We start from the raw sequence: 23,747 nt of genomic DNA, 5'->3' as shown, positions 1-23,747 counted from the left end.
GCGTGGCTCTCGACCTTCGCCCCTCCCGAGTCCGTTGGGAATTTGCAGCGATGAGACAAGATCGTAACTACCAATTGGATATAATGAAAAAGGGGGTATATTTTTTTATTATGTTGCCCTATCCATAGGCCAATTCACAGGAGTGTAAAGGGTTAAATGAGTGCAGAAACAAGGCCACTTTAGACTGTTGTGATGCCCCAAGTGACTCCAAGAGACCCGATGGACATAGACATGCAGATGGGAGCTTCCCAACTGGGAACACACTGGTTGAATCAACGTTATTTCCACATCATTTCAATGAAATTTAATTGATATCTGTCCCAGTGGATCAAGTCATCCTCATTCTGCAGGCTCTAGTTTTGTCTAATCTTGATTATTGTCCAGTCGTGTTGTCCAGTGCAGCAAGGAAAGACCTAGTTAAGCTGCAGCTGGCCCAGAACAGAGCGGCACGTTTTGCTCTTCATTGTAATCAGAGGGCTGATATGCTGCCAGTCTCTCTTGGTTAAGAGTTGAGGAGAGACTGACTGCATCACTTCTTTTTATATGAAACATTCATGTGTTGAAAATCTCATTGTTTGCATAATCAACTTACACACAGCTCTGACACACACACTTATCACACCAGACATGCCACCAGGGGTCTTTTCACAGTCCCCAAATCCAGATCAAATTCAAGAAAGCGTACAGTTTTATATAGAGCCCTTATTGCATGGAACTTCCTTCCATCTCAAATAAACAGCAAACCTGGTTTAAAAAAACAGATAAAGCAACACTTTGCGGCATAACGCCTCTCACCTATTTGACCTATATAGTTTGTCTATGCATTGATATGTAGGCTAGGTGTGCCTTCTTAAAAAATGTATGTAGTTCTGTCCTTGAGCTGTTCTTGTCTAATGATGTTCTGTATTATGTCATTCTATGTTATGTTTCATGTTTTGTGTTGAACCCCAGGAAGAGTAGCTGCTGCTTTTGCAACATCTAATGGGGATCCTAATAAAATACCAAACACCAAATGTGTCAACACATACATTAACTGATTCTTGTGTAAATTTGCAAATGATAAAACACATCATTTGAATGGAGTTAATGGTTTAAAGTTTCTACCTGCTGACATACTTGTTGTTGGTCCCAGATCTGCGAATTAACATGAAGTTGTTTCCCCTCTAAACTTTGCAGTGGACGAGCTGTTCAGAGAAGCCAACGTGAAGTCTAATGGCAACGTGCACTACGAGGAGTTCACCAGGATGGTGACACTACCGTCAGTGGATTACTGAGGGACAGGAGGAGATGACGTCCTTTATGACAGGGAAGCATGGTCATGGAAGGGACCTGGTTATGCATGCACTGAGCATTACCCAAACACCTGCATGCACTTAATTTATTGATCATCTAGGTTTGTGTCTATTGTATGCTACTTTCTATCATTTATACAAGTGCATTTGATGAATTAAATGATGCCTTTTTTATTTTAATTGGGGGGTTTTATTTGACTTGCTGCAGGAAGAGTATCTGCTGCATGCGCAATATGTAATGGACATTAAAATAAACAAAATCAACTAAAATATCCCTTTCGATTTTAAGTTCAACAAACAGTTTAAAACTCATGTTCAAGGTGTAGGATTTAATAAATGTAGTTTACATGATGCAGTCATCCAAGCTCTCAGCCAAACCATTGAACTAAAAAGTTGTGCATGTTTGTTCCTCCCACAATATTCTTTACAATAACAATTTAAGTCTATTTACATCTCATAACCAAATTATTCAACATCATTAGTAGGAATATATGTATTTTTAAATACTAGATATGTAGGAAGGATTTGAATTCTTTGCACACACACTGGGCATTTTGTCAAGTGTGCAACTGCAGCCTGCAATTCGAGGGGCATTATTTGTGCACAACATGCATTTTGGGCGTAAATTACGCATGTCAAAGGAATTCTCTGCCTAAGGTATTGTCAGTAAGCATATATTATTTTTCCAAGAACGTAATGCCATTTAATTTAGTCATCCAATATCGCTAATCCATTAATAATGAGTGCAGGAGGGCAGGAAGAATATGTGGAGAATATACATGGAACTGACAAAATGAAGGAAACACTTGAGTAAATGAGGGATACCAAAGTATATTGAAAGCAGGTGCTTCCACACAGGTGTGGTTCCTGAGCAATTAAAACATCCCATCATGCTTAGGGTCACGTATAAAATTGCCCAGTTGTCCGTTATTTGGCTACCAAACTCGAAGAGATCTCTGTGACATTGAAAGAGGGGTCTCAAAGGAACACAGCATGTTTATAAAAACAGAGAATGTGTGTCACTAGATCTCAACCCAGTGGAACACTAATGGAGGTTCTGGAGCGATGCCAGAGACTGCGTTTTTCACCACCATCAACAAAACACCAATATGGAATTTCTCGTGGAAGAATGGTGTTGCATCCCTCCAATAGAGTTCCAGACTAGTAGAATCTGCCAAGACACATTGAAGCTGTTCTGGCGGGGCACGTGGCGGCCCAATGCCCTATTAAAACACTTGTTGGTGTTTCCTTTATTTTGGCAGTTGCCTGTACATCTTAATTTCATCATGACCCAGGACCCAGTGTTTCTCAAACTCGGTCCTGGGGGACTCCAAGGGATGCACGTTTTGGTTTTTGTCCAAGCACTACACAGCTGATTCAAAAAACCCTAGCTTGATGATGAGTTGATTATTTCAATCTGTTGTGCTAGGGGGAAAATCCTAGCTTGATGATGAGTTGATTATTTCAATCTGTTGTGCTAGGGAAAAAACCCTAGCTTGATGATGAGTTGATTAAATCTGTTGTGCTAGGGGGAAAATCCTAGCTTGATGATGAGTTGATTATTTCAATCTGTTGTGCTAGGGGGAAAATCCTAGCTTGATGATGAGGTGATTATTTGAATCTGTTGTGCTAGGGAAAAACCCTAGCTTGATGATGAGTTGATTATTTCAATCTGTTGTTCTAGGGAAAAACCATAGCTTGATGATGAGTTGATTATTTGAATCTGTTGTTCTAGGAAAAAACATAGCTTGATGATGAGTTGATTATTAGAATCTGCTGTGCTCCGAAAAAAAACCTAAATGTTGTCCCGAGGTCCGAGTTAGGGAAACGCTTCACCACACCTCTACCAAACATAATAGTTATTTTGATTTAACCAAGTAAGACTCATTAAGGTTAGAAACCTCTTGCCGTCTTGCCAGGGTGACCTGGCAAGACGGCAAAACAGGGATATAGCAGCGTGTACTTAACATGTTTCAAAAAATACAAATACATAAAAAATATTAAACTGTAGCTATCAAAAACATTGTCTTAAAAACAGGGAAGGACACTTAACTCCCCAAACTTGAATATCTTTTGAAGCATGTTCCAGAATGAAGGGGAATTCTGGGGGAAAAATCTTGTTTCCCCATATCAGTTCTAGACTTAGGAACAGACAAGGACGGCAGCGACTGACCGAAGACTGTACTGAGTGACTGACCTGGTCAGGAAGGAACAGAGACACAAAAGGGGCTGCCTTATCAATGCTTTCTATTTACATAAAAGTGCACCAGTGTGTTTGCACCATGGAAAGAGAGGTCCATTGCACCAGGCCATCCAAATCACAGTGATGGGTGAGAGAAGAATCTGGCATTGGTGATACATCTTAAAAGCACCATGATACACTGTGTCCAGAGTTAAGGTACTTGCTAAAGCCTGCATATAGGCACTATAATCCAGCACCGATAATAAAGTGCTTTGAACAAGATCCTTTCTGACTAACATTGAAAAACAAGTTTTGTTCCTAAAAGAAAAACCCAATTTCAACTTCAGTTCTCTGGTGAAGTTATCAATGTGCTGTTTAAAATTCAGCTTTTCTTCTAACCAATTCCCAAGATACTTATAGGTGACCTTGTCAGTTTCCTGACTTTTTAGAGTTGAGATGTGCAAGTGACTCCATGTGTCTACTTTCAGAGAAAACCATAAATGTATCTTTCCTTGCATTAAGCACAAGTTTAAATTCAAACAGCATCAAAGGCCAACTGTAAATCCCGAAAAGCCTTCAAGATGTACTAGAATAAATCATTCTGTCATCAGCATACAGTCTTCGCTGTATCATTTATATGCATTGTAAAAGAGGATCAGACCTAAAATTGAACCCTGGGGAAATGAGCCTCTGAAGCTCAGATGTATTACCCTCTGTGGGACACACTGCATTCTGTCAGAAAGGTCGTTTTGGAACCAATCCAATGCTTCAACACTTAAACCAACCTTTTTTTGGCAGGGATTGGTCAACAAAGGCCTTTGATAAGCCAATAAAAAAATGAAACACAGTGATGTTTCTTGTCCTGAGCATCTAGGATATCACCTACAACCTTAGTTACTGCAGTAATTATACTCTGCTTGGCTCTAAAACCCAACTGGAATGTAGATCAAATTAGATATTATACAGAGTCTTTCAATTGTGAGTTCAACCAGGTTTTCCAAAGATGTTTCCAGTGCAGACAGTTTACAAACGGGACTAAAGTTATCCAACGTTATCTAATTGACCCGAACAACACATTGCCTGAATATATCAATCGACCAAGATGTATAAGGGTGACGTATGCTGCTTTCCAGACTTTTGGCATCGTATCACTCGCCAATGAAAGATTGAATATATCCGTGAGAAGGACAGCAAAGATCTCTGCACCAATTTGGGGAAAATAAACGTAACATTGGTCCGGGCCGGCCGATTTCTTAATATTAATAGATTTGAGTGTCTTTACGATTTCTGAAAGTGTAATCTCGGTAAAATGAAGTAGACAACCTTAGGCCGGCTTCCGGAGTTGGCAACCCTCTCAAACTCTATATGAACGAAGAAAATGCACATGCAAATATGCGTATCTTTATTTATAAAGTACTGTCTACTTGCAATCCATTATATCGTCGCAGTTACAGCACATCTTGTGCGGCCTTGCGCATTAAGTAATCTCCAATAACGCATTGAATATCTTCATTCGACCTATTCTCGACATCTAATGAGTTTTAGTAATTTATATCTAGCAAATTGACCCACGCAACATATTGTCTGAATATATCAATCGACCAAGATGCTTAATTTATATTCGCTTTATTTCACAAACATTGCAATGACCCTTTTACATTCAGCCATATATTCAGATACCACAACAGAAGCACCGATAACATATAAGATCACATTTATTTCCATGTTCATGTACCAAAAATGTGTGCATTGGCTCTGAATGGCAATGTGTGAGCTTGAATGGAAGAGAAGAAACATCTCAACATTTCAACAAAGGGCATACTATCCACAGGGAATATGGACTTCGGTGTACTCTAAATGTGTGACTGTCTTATCTTAAAATCAACATGTAATCATTGCGCGTAAAGTTGACCAAGTACATGTCCTGCCCATTCCAGTGCGTGTCAGGGACGCACACAAAATTCTGTAAATACTGCTTCTCACTCCGTTGGTCTACTCTGCGCAATTGGTGCCCCGTGGGTAGTGACAACATTGGGAACTCAAGAACTCTGTCATTTATAGTTCCAAAATGCATGCTTAATTGATTACAACCAGTCGTTTCATAGAGTAAGTGAATTATGTCTGGTGGATGCACTGTGAATCTTCAGGTGCCATTCCGGGTAGACCCGGTATTGCGGGAAGATCCGGTCTGTCAATAAAGGATAGTCGACATTGTGTGGTGTCTAGAACATTCAAGGGAATAACCCCTTGGTTGTCGTCGTGTGTTACACGTGTGTTGCACGTCCCCGTAAACGTACGTATTGTACAGGCTTTGGAGATGGCTGGTGAGGAAATTCTCCAAAACAAATCCTTCAGCATCTTTCTGAATTCTCGTCGCATGAGACAATACAGAACTGGGTTCAAGCAGCTATTGGCATGCGCGAGGCACACAGTCACCGGGAAAACATAGGTGTGGACCAAATAGTAGGATTTATCCCAATTGACAGCGTTAAATTTCACCAATACACCCCAGAATGTGATGGCGTGATTTGGCATCCAGCAAAGAAAGAAGGAGAGGACGACGATGGTGACAGATTTGGTCACCCTCGACCTCCTTTTGGGGTGGTTGTTGTTCATGCTCCTCAGACGGATAAACCGTAAGAGCATCAGATAACAGACGGACACTATCAGCATGGGTATGACGAACGCTATGATGATTTTTTGGAGATGATAGAGCGCGAGCCAGTCATGTCCCTCAGGGAACCTGATGAGGCAGAGCTTCTCCCCGGCCACTACGGTCACTGAGGAGAAAATGGTAGTGGGTGCTGTGGCAATGGTTGCGGAGACCCACAGCACCGCGCACACCAATTTCACCGAACACGACCTCTGTCTCGACCGGTTCTTCAGAGCCGAGGCGACAGACCAGTATCTGGTCACACTCATAGCAGTCAGAAAGAACACGCTAGCGTACATGTTCATAACTGTTACGGAAAGGATGATTTTACACATGGCGTCTCCAAACGGCCAGCTGAAGTCCAGTGCGGTGTCCACTGCCCAGAACGGCAGAGTCAACACAAACTGGAAGTCCGTCACTGCCAAGTTGATGATGAAAAAGTTAATACTCGATTTCTTCCGGCCCTGTTTTAACCTCATTAGGAAAAAAGACTAACAAATTCCCAATTAACCCTACCGCGCACACAATGGAGTAAACAACGGAGATGATTATCCTTAGAATCGGAGTGCCGTCCGCGGTCACGTCAATATCCTCCAGACTGCCGAATTTTTCATCGTCCATTAAAGTCCTGTTCAATGCCAAAATCCCACTGTGGTTGAGTAGCTCGCCCATCCTCACAGATAAGAATGCAACACCGGTGCTTCTACTAGCATCAGGTCGCTTCTCGATGGCCTATCACAGAATAGTCCTCGCGCTCCATACAACTGAGTGCTTATTTTAGCTGTTCATTGTATGTAATTGAAGCTTGTATGATAAAGGTTATCGTGTCTACAGTCCTTTATAACGCCGCAATCAATGTGAAACTTTGCATCTTGACTGGAGTCTTATACAGGTGCGTAGTCGTCCGTGTTCACAGCGCCTGCCCCTGCATCGCGTGGATTGGTCGATTGAGACATGATGGACCTTTCTGTGATGGACCTTTCTGTGATGGACCTTTGTGAATAAACTGCTGATAGGTCTCGACAAAAATATGCATTTTCAGATACCAAAATAAAATAAGTTACACTATATGTATAAAAGAATGTGGACACCCCTTCAAATGAGTGGATCCAGCTATTTCAGCCATACCCTTTGCTGACAGGTGTATACAACTGAGCACACCGCCATGCAATCTCCATAGACAAACATTGGCAGTAGAATGGCCTTACTGATGAGCTCAGTGAATTTCAATGTGGATGCCATCTTTCCAACAAGTCAGGTCGTCAAATTTGGAAATGTCTAAGAGCATTACCGGCTCAGCTGGGAAGTGGTAGGCCACACAAGCTCACAGAACAGCACCGCCGAATGCTGAAGCGCATAAAAATCATCTGGCCTTGGTTGCAACACTCAATACCGAGTTCCAAACTGGCTCTGGAAGCAACATCAGCACAAGAACTGGAGCTTCATGAAATGGGTGTCCATGGCAGAGCAGACACACACAAGCCTGAAATCACCATGCGCAATGCCAAGAGTCAGCTGGAGGGTATAAAGCTCGCAGACATTGGACTCTGGAGCAGTGGAAACACGTTCTCTGGAGTGATGAATCACGCTTCACCATCTGGCAGTCGGACAGACTAATCTGGGTTTGGTGAATGCGAGGAGAATGCTACCTGTCCCAATGCATAGTGCCAACTGTAAAGTCTGGTGGAAGAGGAATAATGGTCTGGGGCTGTTTTTCATGGTTCAGGCTCGGCCTCTTAGTTCCAGTGAAGGGAAAACTTAATGCTACAGAAAACAGTGACATTCTAGACAATTCTGTTCTTCCAACTTTGTGGCAACAGTTTGGGAAAGGCCCTTTCCTGTTCCAGCATGACAATTCCCCCATGCACAAAGCGAGGTCCATACAGAAATGGTTTGTTGATCGGTGTGGAAGAACTTGACTGGCCTGCACAGAGCCCTGACCTTAACCACATTGAACACCTTTGGTATGAATTGGAACGCTGACTATGAGGAATCTCTAATCGCCCAACATCAGTGCCCAACCTCACTTATGCTATTGTGCTGAATGGAAGCAAGTCCCTGCAGCAATGTTCCAACATCTAGTGGAAAGCCTTCCCAGAAGAGTGGATGCTGTTATAGAAGCAAAGGGGGACCAACTCCATATCAATGCTCCATATCAACGATGTTTGATGAGCAGGTGTCCACATAGAGTCCTTGGTAGTTACAGTCTTGTTCCATGGCTGCAACTCCAGTAAGGACTTGGGAGAGGCGAAAGTCGAGAGCTGTGCGTCCTCCGAAACACGACATAGCCAAGCCACACTGCTTCTTGACACCATGCCCGCTTGACCCGGAAGCCAGCCACAGCAATGTATCGGAGGAAACACCGTACACCTGGCGACGGTGTCAGCATGCTTGCGCCCCGGCCCGCCACAGGAGTCGCGATGGGACAGGCTGCGTCGTCCATGGGGTCTCCCGGTCGCGGCGGGCTGCTGTTTTTATATGGGGGAAAAAGGTCCCTGACATTTAACAAAATATAATGAATTATGGGAGATTATTTACTTGACCATTCGCCAATACTTTATGGTTTGAATAGGACCAAAATAGTGTGGCAAAACAATGAACCAGTTGTTCCTCCCTTGTGCACGAAAGAATACCAAAACCTCCCCCCTAGTCGAGCCTACTCATATCGGTTTCCTTATTTTACCAGAGCTTTAACATGGCAGACATTACATTTTAAAAGTTTTTTTAACCTATTTTTCTTTCTTCATTCTATGACATTTCCATATTTATTCTCGACATTTTGTGCCAAACTGACCGCCCTCTTCCGCTAGAGGGGGCAACATGATGGCTCAACCAGCAGTAGATCAGTGAAGGACGCTATGGGGCACGTGTCAATCTTGTTCCACGGAGGACCGTGTGTCTGCGGGTTTTTGCTCCTCCTTTGTACTCGATTGATTAAGGTCACTGATTAATAAGGAACTCCCCTCACCTGGTTGTCTAGGTCTTAATTGAAATGAAAAACCAAAAACCCAGCATTGGCCCGAGGTGGAATGAGTTTGACACATCATTTCCATAGGGGGATACACAGTATTCTGAGCTCCAAGATGAAAGTATAATTTTCAAAGGAAACATGCAATTAATCAGTCGTGTTTATGATTTCCTTGGAGTTTGGGGCTCCTCACAGTGCATAGTGTACACAGGTCCCGTTATGCATTGGTGCTCTGCGCAGTAACCATGCGAACGAGATTATACAGTAGGCTAAAGTGTCGCTGTAGGCATAATATATACAAGCAATATGATTTAATATGGTGTTACAATCGTAATATTAGCCTTTATTGCGTGTCGGGATGCCTATTTGACATCCGGTTAAATGTGGCAATTCGATTTTCCTCAACTATCCCACTTTATTTACAATTGCACACCAGACGTATTTTTATTTTAACAGGCAATCCAAATAATGTAATGTAATAGTTTCCCCATCACCTACCTTCCCCTGGGCTACTACTGAACCGCAGTCTATTCTCTCAAGTCCACCCACTAAACTGTATCGGAGAGGGAGGTTCTTCAGCAAAGTTTGGCTTGTTAGGGAAAGTTCCTAACTGTCAGGGCTGTCGAAGGGGCCTTGATGGAAGAAAGGAGGACATCGTCTTGTCAGCAAACAACACTTACAGTTTGCAATTCTTGGAACGCAAAAGACGCGTGTGAAAATCACTGAGGAAGGATACAACGTCGTACAGAAGTTAATTAAGTTTTTATCGCCGGAGTCACGCGTTCTATGTCTAAAGCGTATGGTTCTAGCGGGATATAAGTGTTTCACTACAAAATTGAAAGTGTTTGAAATGACAGTCGGTACAGTGAGGATAACGCATAATAACATATTGTCTTTCTTTACCGTCCAACAAGATGATTTACTTACACTGCGGACTTGCACAACCTTTCTCTCCAATTTACTTTTTGGTTGCAGCGGGGATCTTGGCGATGTTTAACAACAGTAAAACATTTGGATTTGAACAAGAGACGGGTAAGCCAGCCACTTAAAATCAATGAATCATTCGTCTGACATAACTTTACTTTTATTTTAAATAGTTTTATGCAATAGTTCAGCTATGCTGGCATTTTAAAATGTCAGTAACAAGGGGACCTCTGCAGACTATTGGCAACTGCTCAGCTCCACATACTCAACTCACACAAACAGCCTAGCGATGTGACTGATCTCCGCAACCTCAACTCACACACACACAGCCTAGCGATGTGACTGATCTCCGCACCCTCAACTCACACACACATAGCCAAGCGATGTGACTGATCTCCGCAGCCTCAACTCACACACACATAGCCTAGCGATGTGACTGATCTCCGCAGCCTCAACTCACACACACATAGCCTAGTGATGTGACTGATCTCCGCAACCTCAACTCACACACACATAGCCTAGCGATGTGACTGATTTCCGCAGCCTCAACTCACACACACACAGCCTAGCGATGTGACTGATCTCCTCAACTCACACACACACAGCCTAGCGATGTGACTGATTTCCGCAGCCTCAACTCACACACACACAGCCTAGCGATGTGACTGATCTCCTCAACTCACACACACATAGCCTAGCGATGTGACTGATCTCCTCAACTCACACACACAGCCTAGCGATGTGACTGATCTCCGCAGCCTCAACTCACACAGCCTAGCGATGTGACTGATCTCCGCAGCCTCAACTCACACACACAGCCTAGCGATGTGACTGATCTCCGCAGTCTCAACTCACACACACAGCCTAGCGATGTGACTGATCTCCGCAGCCTCAACTCACACACACACAGCCTAGCGATGTGACTGATCTCCGCAGCCTCAACTCACACAGCCTAGCGATGTGACTGATCTCCGCAGCCTCAACTCACACAGCCAAGCGATGTGACTGATCTCCGCAGCCTCAACTCACACACACATAGCCTAGCAATGTGACTGATTTCCGCAGCCTCAACTCACACAGCCTAGTGATGTGACTGATCTCCGCAACCTCAACTCACACACACATAGCCTAGCGATGTGACTGATTTCCGCAGCCTCAACTCACACACACACAGCCTAGCGATGTGACTGATCTCCTCAACTCACACACACACACAGCCTAGCGATGTGACTGATTTCCGCAGCCTCAACTCACACACACAGCCTAGCGATGTGACTGATCTCCTCAACTCACACACACATAGCCTAGCGATGTGACTGATCTCCGCAGCCTCAACTCACACACACACAGCCTAGCGATGTGACTGATCTCCTCAACTCACACACACAGCCTAGCGATGTGACTGATCTCCGCAGCCTCAACTCACACACACACAGCCTAGCGATGTGACTGATCTCCTCAACTCACACACACAGCCTAGCGATGTGACTGATCTCCGCAGCCTCAACTCACACAGCCTAGCGATGTGACTGATTTCCGCAGCCTCAACTCACACACACACAGCCTAGCGATGTGACTGATCTCCTCAACTCACACACACAGCCTAGCGATGTGACTGATCTCCGCAGTCTCAACTCACACACACAGCCTAGCGATGTGACTGATCTCCGCAGCCTCAACTCACACACACACAGCCTAGCGATGTGACTGATCTCCGCAGCCTCAACTCACACAGCCTAGCGATGTGACTGATCTCCGCAGTCTCAACTCACACACACAGCCTAGTGATGTGACTGATCTACGCAGCCTTTACACAAACAGCCTAGTGATGTGACTGATCTATGCAAGCAGTTCACTTGGGAGATATTGACACTTCTTTTCCCATTATATGCATTGAATGAGGTGCTGAAATCCCATGAGCACATGACTCAAAACAGAGACGTTCCCAGGCTGTACCTATTTCCAGCTTGTATGAGAACAGCTACAGTATTTCAATTGTATTTCAGTTTTTTCCCCCCACCAGAGAGATGCATAATTGAGCCGCCTCTAACGCTTCAGGCCATGCTTCATTCTAGTAGCCTAGCTGTAGTTTGCCACCCTAAACTTTACTTGGGTCATGCCTGAATATGTCATATAAACACGCTCATGCTTACCTACTGTGTCTGTACCTCACAGTGATAGTCACATTCATTCCACTAGTCAATTTAAACTGCCCTGCAAACAACATGAGTGAATGGCATCAGGATTAATTGTGTTCAGTTCTTTAAAGTATTGGCTCCCGTTAGTCCAATAATTCATGCTGTGTTAGGATCAGTGGAGGCTGCCGAGGGGAGGACGGCTCATAATAATGGCTGGGACGGAGCGAATGGAATGGCCTCAAACCATGTATTTGATGTATTTCGTAACATTCCACCTAATCCATTCCAGTCATTACCACAAGCCATCCTCCCCTATTAAGGTGCCACCAACCTCCTGTGTTTAGGATACTAGATACAGTAGTTAACCTAAAGTTGGCCTCTGAGCTGAAGTGTCTTGGTGTGAGAAAAAAGGGGGGTTGATTTAAAAAAAAAGAATACCAGTACTACACTTACTTTTGAACAAATATTCCAGTTGCGCATCTCTCTCTTTCTCTCCCCTCTTCTCTCTCCCCTCTTCTCTTTCTCCTTCACCCCTTCTCTCTCTCCTTCACCCCTTCTCTCTTTCTCTTCCCCTTCACCCCTTCTCTCTCTCCTTCACCCCTTCTCTCTTTCTCTCCCTCCTTCTCTCTCTCCTTCACCCCTTCTCTCTCTCCTTCACCCCTTCTCTCTCTCCTTCACCCCTTCTTTCTTTCTCTCCCCCCTTCTCTCTCTCCTTCACCCTTCTCTCTTTCTCTCCCCCCTTCTCTCTCTCCTTCCCCCTTCTCTCTCTCTCCTTCCCCCCTTCTCTCTCTCCTTCCCCCCTTCTCTCTCTCTTTCCCCCTTCTCTCTCCTTCACCCCTTCTCTCTCCTTCACCCCTTCTCTCTCTCCTTCACCCCTTCTTTCTTTCTCTCCCCCCCCTTCTCTCTCTCCTTCACCCCCTTCTCTCTTTCTCTCCCCTTCTCTTTCTCCTTCCCCCTTCTCTCCTTCCCCCCCTCTCTCTCCTTCCCCCTTCTCTCTCTCTTTCCCCCTTTCTCTCTCTCCTTCCCCCTTCTCTCTCTCCTTCACCCCTTTTCTCTCTCCTTCACCCCTTCTCTCTCTCCTTCCCCCTTCTCTCTCTCCTTCACCGCTTTCCCCTTGGTCTCCCTGTGTTCTGTATCAGCCTTAGTGAACATGGGAAAGGCCTTCCATTAGCAGTCTAGATACACCCTTGGGCTGTTTGACACTCTACCGTCCATACAAATCAACCTTAGCGGGTGCTCTGGGGAGCCAAGGCTAAGTGTAATGGGTTTGCGAGGCGATGGACTGACACAGGGGAGATAGCTTGGTACTGCAGCAGTGGCATTTGGGATGGCACTTGACACTACTGGTGGGCACTGTCTTCTATCAAAGGATTCAACAGTCTCAGGGTTGGCATAACACATTCCCTGTGAGAGCGACTCTTATTAACACCCCAATTCAAAGAAAAAAAACAATCACTACCCTTCACCTCCTATATACCTCCACCGCATCTCACCCATTCAAATCAGCTACCTGTTTACTCCTGTGAGACTGGTCTGACTTTTGAAGTGAAACCCGTTCTGAATTACTCTTTGAATTTTAGGCAGAAATAGAGATGGCTTACAGATCTTTCTGTTAGGTCTGTGTTTTATAGAAAGGATTAGTGCTGTTTTTATTCTCCTCACCTTTGTGATGAATACATTTGTCACTGTCATAGCTTTTCAGGTAAAGAGATGAGAAAGTCATGATAAACAGTATACATTCCTGATGGTAGTAGTATAGAGATATACAGTTATATTGCCATGGAGATTCAGACATGGAAAACCAGTGCTTTGATGAAGCCACTTTCACTATTCATTTAGCGTAATAGTTAATTGTGCTTGCAGCAAATGTTTAGCCTTAGTACTATGTAACAACGTGTACCTCCACTGATTCCACTGTGACTACCGATGTAACTACTACCATGTGAATACACTGTGACTGCCTATGTAACTGCTACCATGTGAATACACTGTGACTACCATGTGAATACACTGTGACTGCCTATGTAACTACTACCATGTGAATACACTGTGACTACCATGTGAATACACTGACTGCCTATGTAACTGCTACCATGTGATTCCACTGTGACTGCCTATGTAACTACTACCATGTGAATACACTGTGACTACCGATGTAACTACTACCATGTGAATACACTGTGACTGCCTATGTAACTGCTACCATGTGATTCCACTGTGACCATACTACTAGGGCACATCTAGCATACTACTAGGGCACATCAAGCATACTACTAGGGCACACCAAGCATACTACTAGGGCACATCTAGCATACTGCTATTGCACATCAAGCATACTACTAGATCACATCTAGCATACTACTAGGGCACATCTAGCATACTGCTAGGGCACATCTAGCATACTACTAGGGCACATCTAGCATACTGCTATTGCACATCTAGCATACTACTAGGGCACATCTAGCATACTACTAGGGCACATCTAGCATACTGCTATTGCACATCTAGCATACTACTAGGGCACATCTAGCATACTACTAGGGCACATCTAGCATACTGCTATTGCACATCTAGCATACTACTAGGGCACATCTAGCATACTGCTATTGCACATCTAGCATACTGCTATTGCACATCTAGCATACTGCTATTGCACATCTAGCATACTGCTATTGCACATCTAGCATACTGCTATTGCACATCTAGCATACTGCTATTGCACATCTAGCATACTGCTATTGCACATCTAGCATACTACTAGGGCACATCTAGCATACTACTAGGGCACATCTAGCATACTGCTATTGCACATCTAGCATACTGCTATTGCACATCTAGCATACTGCTATTGTACATCTAGCATACTACTAGGGCACATCTAGCATACTACTAGGGCACATCTAGCATACTGCTATTGCACATCTAGCATACTACTAGGGCACATCTAGCATACTACTAGGGCACATCTAGCATACTACTAGAGCACATCTAGCATACTACTAGGGCACATCTAGCATACTACTAGGGCACATCTAGCATACTACTAGAGCACATCTAGCATACTACTAGGGCACATCTAGCATACTACTAGGGCACATCTAGCATACTACTAGGGCACATCTAGCATACTACTAGAGCACATCTAGCATACTACTAGGGCACATCTAGCATACTACTAGAGCACCACTAGCATATGATTAAAGTGCTGTGAGGTGCATGCTGCTATTAAAATTCATACCGTTCTTTGAACGGTGCTTGTGTGCGCGCGTACGTTTCTGTCTGCGTGTAAGTGAGGGCCTTAAGCCTCATCCGCTCATTGAAGGTGGCACAGCGGGCCAGCACGCCACCAATCACCGTGATGATGCCCCCCTGCCAGGATCGGGGTGTAGGCAGACGTAGCATAGGAGAGTACAGCAGACTGATCGACACTCCAGTCAACTTCTACAGTAACCTGAAGCCCTAGTTAGTTAGCGCCCGTTGTGAGACCTCATCCACGACTCCACATGACTATTGCCTGCCATTGGTGGATACTGGGTCACATGCTCATCCTCAAGTAAAAAAGACAGACATACTGTAGTCATATTCAACCCCTGTTTAAATGATGGATAGTGTATGTGTGCCTTGTGCAGATGGAACTGTTTACAGCTTGCCAAGTTTGTTTACAACCTCACAGTCAATTAGTAGACAGCATGTTTTTATTTTCTCTCCCAACCAGAGAGCTTTCTACAGGGGCTTCCGCAGTACGAGGTCGTTCACCCCTACCGAGTGGACGCCAAGGTCACTTCCTGTCCAACTTTGTGTCCCACCGCGTCAGCCGGGTACAGCGGAGGGAAACCCAGGGGGAACCAGGAAACCCTACACGGGTGTTCTACCAGTTGCAGCACGGTGGCCACAATCTGCACTTCAACCTCACCCTCAACCCACACCTGCTGGCTCCTGGCTTCCTGACTGAGCGAAGGTACGGTGGCATGGAGGGGGCCACAATACGCAGCCATGGCCCTTCGCTGTGCCACTTTATCGGGGACGTGTGGGACCAGGCAACCATGAAGGGGAGGGCGGCTATAAGCACTTGTGACGGCCTGGTGAGTGTGAGAGAGGGAGATAGACCGTCACTGCTGACCTACTGAGACCGTCACTGCTGACCTACCGAGACCGTCACTGCTGACCTACCGAGACCGTCACTGCTGACCTACCGAGACCGTCACTGCTGACCTACCGAGACCGTCACTGCTGACCTACCGAGACCGTCACTGCTGACCTACCGAGACCGTCACTGCTGACCTACCGAGACCGCCACTGCTGACCTACCGAGACCGCCACTGCTGACCTACCGAGACCGCCACTGCTGACTGCTGACCTACTGAGACCGTCACTGCTGACCTACTGAGACCGTCACTGCTGACCTACTGAGACCGCCACTGCTGACCTACTGAGACCGTCACTGCTGACTGCTAACCTACTGAGATATCTTTTTACTTTCACATCCTAAAGGGTCATGCAAAACATTTAACTTCTAGAACTTCTCTGTTCCTAGGGTAACAAGTCAAAGTAGAAATACAATTGATCAAAAACATAATGTTGATCAATGCCAATGACTGGTCCTAGCCCAATTTTGTTTTCCGCTTTGGTTCTGTGCATGAGACTGGATAAAAGTGTTTGCTAAATTGCATATATTATTATCATTATACAAAACCAAAGAAGATTTATTTCATTTTTAGGTGAAATTGTAAATGTAGATTCATTAGAGGTGTATTTAATTCCTCCAGCTCTGATAAAAATATGCTAATGCTTTGCAATAAGCAGTAAGTACTACTGTATAATGTTGTATGCCACACTGGCTTCAACTTAGTTTCAATCTTTAAACACATGTCTGAACAGATGATGTTTAAGTATTATTTTTTATAGTTGTCTCTGAAGTCATTACGTGCTGTTGGCCTCATTCCTGCTCTGTTAGTGTCGTTATATTATTAGATTGTACCATCCAGCTGGAAAACCAGTGACAGGTTGGTGAAGGGACCTGTGAGCTGTGCTTGAGAGGATGCGTTTGATACATCACAAGTGTTAGAGCGCCTTTCATCTAAAATCAGGCTGGATGTCATCGATGACATGTGGGTGGGAAAAACATCATCATGCTTCCATGAACAGAACAAGCGATGGAGCCTGTGTTGTGTTTATGCATGATCAATTTACCTCTCATTGTCTTACCTATCCACTAGTGGAGGTCACTTAAACTGAATCATAAAGCATGTATTCACTGTCACATCTGTGAACGCTGTTCACATACCACCTCTCCTCTGTGACCGCTGTCCACATTCTACCTCTCCTCTTCGTTCACTGTCACATCCCATCTATCCTCCGTGATTGCTGTCCACGTCCCATCTCTACTTTGTGACTGCTGTCCATGTCCCATCTCTCCTCTGTGATTGCTGTCCACGTCCCATCTCTACTCTGTGATTGCTGTCCACGTCCCATCTCTACTTTGTGACTGCTGTCCATGTCCCATCTCTACTCTGTGATTGCTGTCCACATCCCATCTCTCCTCTGTGACTGCTGTCCACGTCCCACAATATCATACTGTTCCATTATTACTGTATTCCTTTCTCCCTACAAGCCGTATCCAACAACATCATACTGTTCCATTATTACTGTATTCCTTTCTCCCTATAAGCCCTATCCAACAACATCATACTGTTCATTATTACTGTATTCCTTTCTCCCTACAAGTCCTATCCAACAACATCATACTGTTCATTATTACTGTATTCCTTTCTCCCTACAAGCCCTATCAACATCATACTGTTCCATTATTACTGTATTCCTTTCTCCCTACAAGTCCTATCCAACAACATCATACTGTTCATTATTACTGTATTCCTTTCTCCCTACAAGCCCTATCCAACAACATCATACTGTTCCATTATTACTGTATTCCTTTCTCCCTACAAGCCCTATCCAACAACATCATACTGTTCATTATTACTGTATTCCTTTCTCCCTACAAGCCCTATCCAACAACATCATACTGTTCCATTATTACTGTATTCCTTTCTCCCTACAAGCCCTATCAACAACATCATACTGTTCATTATTACTGTATTCCTTTCTCCCCACAAGCCCTATCAACAACATCATACTGTTCATTATTACTGTATTCCTTTCTCCCTACAAGCCCTATCAACAACATCATACTGTTCCATTATTACTGTATTCCTTTCTCCCTTTCTAATAATATATCTCTCAATTTCTGCCTTTTTTCCATTTGTTCTAGAAATTCAACCATTTGCATGCAAACCTAAACATTTGTGATAGTTCTAAGTGACTGTAAATGCTTGTTTTCCCCATAATAAGGGACTTTTGGCCAATAGGGAAACTTTCTCAGAGTATCCTCTTAAATGTCCATGTTCAACTTCTAGTTGAATCCAAGGTGTATATACTGTATAGTGAATCTGTCCTTTTAAAATCTTTGAACCTGGAGGAGGGGGACTTACTGGACTGGAAATGTTGTTTCTTTAAAATGATAGCAATTGGATATATTGAGGAGAGATCGACGGGCTCCAGGCCCACAGCGTATCATTTGGCACAATGCCACATCTCTCTCTTAAGTTCCACAGCTACGGCTGAGCCAGAAGCCCAGAGGCCAGACTGCTGGGTTGAAGACTGTCATAAGTCTAAATCATTGTTGCGGAGCATTCGCGATTTAGCCATTATAGTTATGACTCAATTTCAGTCGGTGCGTTTTCTCATATGTCCTTGTTTTGCTCCCAAAGGGAAGGGAAAATAATCACATGATAAATCCCAAGATAACTTGCGTTTATGTAATACTGTAACCTAATGGCACATTTTCATGAAACTGATTGCATTTATTTCTCTCTGAAGCAATGTTGACCCATCTCTCACCCAGTAGAATGTGCTAACTGTGTTCTTCCCGTATCAAAGCAGTTGTGATCCCTTGTTCTCCCAGTAGAATGTGCTAACTGTGTTCTTCCCGTATCAAAGCAGTTGTGATCCCTTGTTCTCCCAGTAGAATGTGCTAACTGTGTTCTTCCCGTATCAAAGCAGTTGTGATCCCTTGTTCTCCCAGTAGAATGTGCTAACTGTGTTCTTCCCGTATCAAAGCAGTTGTGATCCCTTGTTCTCCCAGTAGAATGTGCTAACTGTGTTCTTCCCGTATCAAAGCAGTTGTGATCCCTTGTTCTCCCAGTAGAATGTGCTAACTGTGTTCTTCCGTATCAAAGCAGTTGTGATCCCTTGTTCTCCCAGTAGAATGTGCTAACTGTGTTCTTCCCGTATCAAAGCAGTTGTGATCCCTTGTTCTCCCAGTAGAATGTGCTAACTGTGTTCTTCCCGTATCAAAGCAGTTGTGATCCCTTGTTCTCCCAGTAGAATGTGCTAACTGTGTTCTTCCCGTATCAAAGCAGTTGTGATCCCTTGTTCTCCCAGTAGAATGTGCTAACTGTGTTCTTCCCGTATCAAAGCAGTTGTGATCCCTTGTTCTCCCAGTAGAATGTGCTAACTGTGTTCTTCCCGTATCAAAGCAGTTTTGTGATCCCTTGTTCTCCCAGTAGAATGTGCTAACTGTGTTCTTCCCGTATCAAAGCAGTTGTGATCCCTTGTTCTCCCAGTAGAATGTGCTAAATGTGTTCTTCCCGTATCAAAGCAGTTGTGATCCCTTGTTCTCCCAGTAGAATGTGCTGTGTTCTTCCCGTATCAAAGCAGCTGTTCTCCCAGTAGAATGTGCTGTGTTCTTCCCATATCAAAGCAGCTGTTCTCCCAGTAGAATGTGTTTTACTGTTTTATTCCCCTCTTTCTATCCAAACAATGTGCTTGCTTAGGACTGTATTTTTTTATTAATAAAGCATTTCTGACCAACTTTCTCCCTGTACAATATGATCACTATGTTTTTCTCATAACAAAAGCAATACTGACCTACCTCCCTCTGTAGACTGGGCTGTTCAAGCTGTCCCAGGAGGAGTTCTTTATCCGGCCATTGGAGGGGTCTAGTGATGAGTTGACGGCACCACAAGTCCACATTATCTACAAGCGCCACACTTCCCCCACCCAAAGCCAGTTGGTACAGCCCATCTCTGGAGACCATACCACCAACGGTACCTGTGGGGTCAAAGGTGAAGCCTCCCGTCGTGACCTGGCATCACACACTCCATTATAGAGGCCTTCGAGGATGTGGCTGTTCCAATACTTTAAAGATGCACCTTTCTTTCCCTTCCTTGAACTAATCACCAATCTCACAAGGTCGGATTGGACAAAATAAAGATCCCACTTCTGACAACAACTGATTTTACATGTCAGATCCAACCAAACCCATCCAGATGGTGCCAGATCAGTCATGCTTTATGGAAGGGAGGATGCATTTTCTAAGTATTCAAACAGGGCCGATCCATTGAGAGATCCCTATCCCAACCTGGATCTATCACACAAACACATACACATACACTGTACACACACACACACTGAATTCCACTCTCTAGAGGTGGAGGAAGACGGCCTAGGAACAGTTGGGCTGGTAATGGGGCCTGTTTGAAATACCAGGAGCCTTAATTAAGCCCTGAAACACATTGCCGGATGAAATATCCGAGAGGCAGTATTATGCAAGAGAGATATGTAAATATGCCATTAGGAATTCATTGCAGGCCCCGGGACTTGAACTATTTTGAAAAGAACTCTTCGAACTCACTTGAACGTGCACTTCACTGGAGTCTTGGTTGACTTCACCCACAGGGAATAGGTCAAGAGAATTGTTGGAATATCCTGCAGATGGCTGGGGATGCTAGAGAGAACCAGGAAAGATCATCTGGCTTACCAGGCATTTTAGGAGGGAAATAAAACCTCTTCCACCAGACTGTAAACTTCTGTCTCAAGCATGCATAAAATCCCCACATCCTCTCTCACAGGGTTAAGCGTGCGTAACGCTCACTTGAATTCCCTCAAGACATTTAGAAAAGACTGAATTGTCTCTGTTGTATGTTTCTTTATAGAGTACATGTTATGTCCAACACAATGCATCAGTGTGTACTGTATTGGGTTCTAACGCTGTTGCCACATAGCTGACTCTTCATACATATGATATACAGTTTTGGATAAATTCACTATTGACTATAGTTGGTGTAACTGACCTGATCAAACACATAGCATGTTTTACATAAACATCCCTTACTAATATATGGTGTAACGAAGTTCAAACCAATCAAGGATAACACAAAACAAGTCTGACTTATTCCATGCTATTTTTAAACACAATACTAAAGCTACAACTCTACAACCACAATATTTGTCATGGCTCCGCCCTCAGATCCCGCTGCGGCGTTGGAGCGTGTGGAGAGGCAACGGGAGCGCTGGGAGAGACGCCAGCGGAGGAAGAGGAGGATACGCCAGCGTTCCATCAGCAGGGAGAAGTGGGTGGAAACGCTGGTGGTGGCCGATTCCAAGATGGTGGAGTACCACGGCACTAAGGGCGTGGAGAGCTACGTACTGGCTGTCATGAACATCGTAAGTGTCTGCTAGCCGTCTGTACTGGCTGTCATGAACATCGTAAGTGTCTGCTAGCCGTCTGTACTGGCTGTCATGAACATCGTAAGTGTCTGCTAGCCGTCTGTACTGGCTGTCATGAACATCGTAAGTGTCTGCTAGCCGTCTGTACTGACTGTCATGAACATCGTAAGTGTCTGCTAGCCGTCTGTACTGACTGTCATGAACATCATAAGTGTCTGCTAGCTGTCTGTACTGACTGTCATGAACATCGTAAGTGTCTGCTAGCCGTCTGTACTGGCTGTCATGAACATCGTGTCTGCTAGCCCTCTCTGTCTCACTGGGTTTTCTTTTGGTAGGGTGTCAGCAACACCAAAGTTGTGGGTTTGATTCCCACTATTACCAAATATGGGCTAGTGTGCTGGGTGTCAGCTGGAAGTAGCCTTTGGTCGGCTGAAATGCCCTTTTATTTCCAGTGCAAACTTCTTAACCCTACTCTAAATCCATCCCAGTAACTTGCTTATAGTTCTAGGGAACTAGGTTTCAAATAACTTGATTTTACACGTTATCTTCTTTGCTTAGGTAGGCTGCAGCCTTGACAGTAATTCTGTTGTCACTGTATGTAGGCAATGTTATGTAACATCCATGTCAACAACATCATCCAAAGCATCCCATCTTGGCTGGGTCAATACCTATGCTAGATGCTTCCATGTGTTTCACCCTCATCTCTGTTCTGTTAGTATTGCGACATGTTTTGATTTATCACTCCTTCCCCATGTCCTGTAGCCCTCATCCCTCTCTTATCGCTCCTTCCCCATGTCCTGTAGCCCTCATCCATCTCTTATCGCTCCTTCCCCATGTTCTCTAGCCCTCATCGCTCTCTTATCGCTCCTTCCCCATGTCCTGTAGCCCTCATCCATCTTTTATTGCTCCTTCCCCATGTCCTGTAGCCCTCATCCCTCTCTTTTATCGCTCCTTCCCCATGTCCTGTAGCCCTCATCCCTTTCTTTTATCGCTCCTTCCCCATGTCCTGTAGCCCTCATCCCTCTCTTTTATTGCTCCTTCCCCATGTCCTGTAGCCCTCATCCCTCTCTTTTATCGCTCCTTCCCCATGTCCTGTAGCCCTCATCCCTCTCTTTTATCGCTCCTTCCCCATGTCCTGTAGCCCTCATCCCTCTCTTTTATCGCTCCTTCCCATGTCCTGTAGCCCTCATCCCTCTCTTTTATCGCTCCTTCCCCATGTCCTGTAGCCCTCATCTCTCTCTCTCTCTTATCACTCCTTCCCCATGTCCTGTAGCCCTCATCCCTCTCTTTTATCACTTCTTCCCCATGTCCTGTAGCCCTCATCCCTTTCTTTTATCGCTCCTTCCCCATTTCCTGTAGCCCTCATCCCTCTCTTTTATCACTCCTTCCCCATGTCCTGTAGCCCTCATCCCTCTCTTTTATCACTCCTTCCCCATGTCATGTAGCCCTCATCCCTCTCTTATCACTCCTTCCCCATGTCCTGTAGCCCTCATCCCTCTCTTTTATCACTTCTTCCCCATGTCCTGTAGCCCTCATCCCTTTCTTTTATCGCTCCTTCCCCATTTCCTGTAGCCCTCATCCCTCTTTTATCACTCCTTCCCCATGTCCTGTAGCCCTCATCCCTCTCTTTTATCACTTCTTCCCCATGTCCTGTAGCCCTCATCCCTTTCTTTTATCGCTCCTTCCCCATTTCCTGTAGCCCTCATCCCTCTTTTATTTCTATATTTTTTCATTTTCCAAATGACTACAACTTCCTGTGCACTGACCCTTGTGTTTTTAGCACTTCCTGGACGGAGGCCAGACCAAGTCACCTGACCTCGTCCTCGCTCTATTGCCGTTGAGCGCATTAGGCAACTTTTTTCCAAAACACAGTAACTGTTGGGTCCGGCTGCAGCTGTCAAGGAGGGCTAGCACAGGACAGTGTATCAGGAAAGGGGATTTGAATAACAGAGAGCTCCCCTGGCTTCACCGGATCCAGTGGACAATAAGAAGGAGAGGAAACACACATTATCCTCCACATCCTCTCAGGTGTCTTGTTTTCAGCCCTGCTAACCTCTGCTTTGAACTCCACAGCCTCCTGTTA

At 44.7% G+C, this 23,747-nt stretch overlaps 2 protein-coding genes across 2 annotated transcripts in view; one reads left to right on the top strand and one right to left on the bottom strand.

The window, feature by feature from the left end:
• Positions 1 to 5,093: 5,093 nt before the first annotated feature.
• rxfp3.3a2 (relaxin family peptide receptor 3.3a2) lies at positions 5,094 to 6,940 on the bottom strand. The gene is given in 2 exon segments (XM_064988878.1): positions 5,094 to 6,615; positions 6,617 to 6,940. Coding segments are annotated over 2 exon segments (1,209 nt in total). The 5' UTR covers positions 6,800 to 6,940; the 3' UTR covers positions 5,094 to 5,589.
• A 2,764-nt stretch (positions 6,941 to 9,704) lies between these two features.
• The window catches only part of LOC135556025 (A disintegrin and metalloproteinase with thrombospondin motifs 7), a 196,118-nt gene continuing 182,075 nt past the window's right edge, over positions 9,705 to 23,747 (top strand). Inside the window, 5 exon segments of the mRNA XM_064988891.1 lie at positions 9,705 to 10,127; positions 15,873 to 15,929; positions 15,932 to 16,239; positions 20,100 to 20,280; positions 21,465 to 21,661. Of these exon segments, the coding sequence (XP_064844963.1) occupies positions 10,010 to 10,127; positions 15,873 to 15,929; positions 15,932 to 16,239; positions 20,100 to 20,280; positions 21,465 to 21,661 (861 nt within the window). The 5' untranslated portion in view covers positions 9,705 to 10,009.

Source organism: Oncorhynchus masou, chromosome 2 (assembly GCF_036934945.1).
Source record: "Oncorhynchus masou masou isolate Uvic2021 chromosome 2, UVic_Omas_1.1, whole genome shotgun sequence".
Taxonomy (NCBI): Eukaryota; Metazoa; Chordata; class Actinopteri; order Salmoniformes; family Salmonidae; genus Oncorhynchus; species Oncorhynchus masou.
Note: the sequence above shows the minus strand (reverse complement) of the source record. Positions and strands in the feature narration are given on the sequence as shown.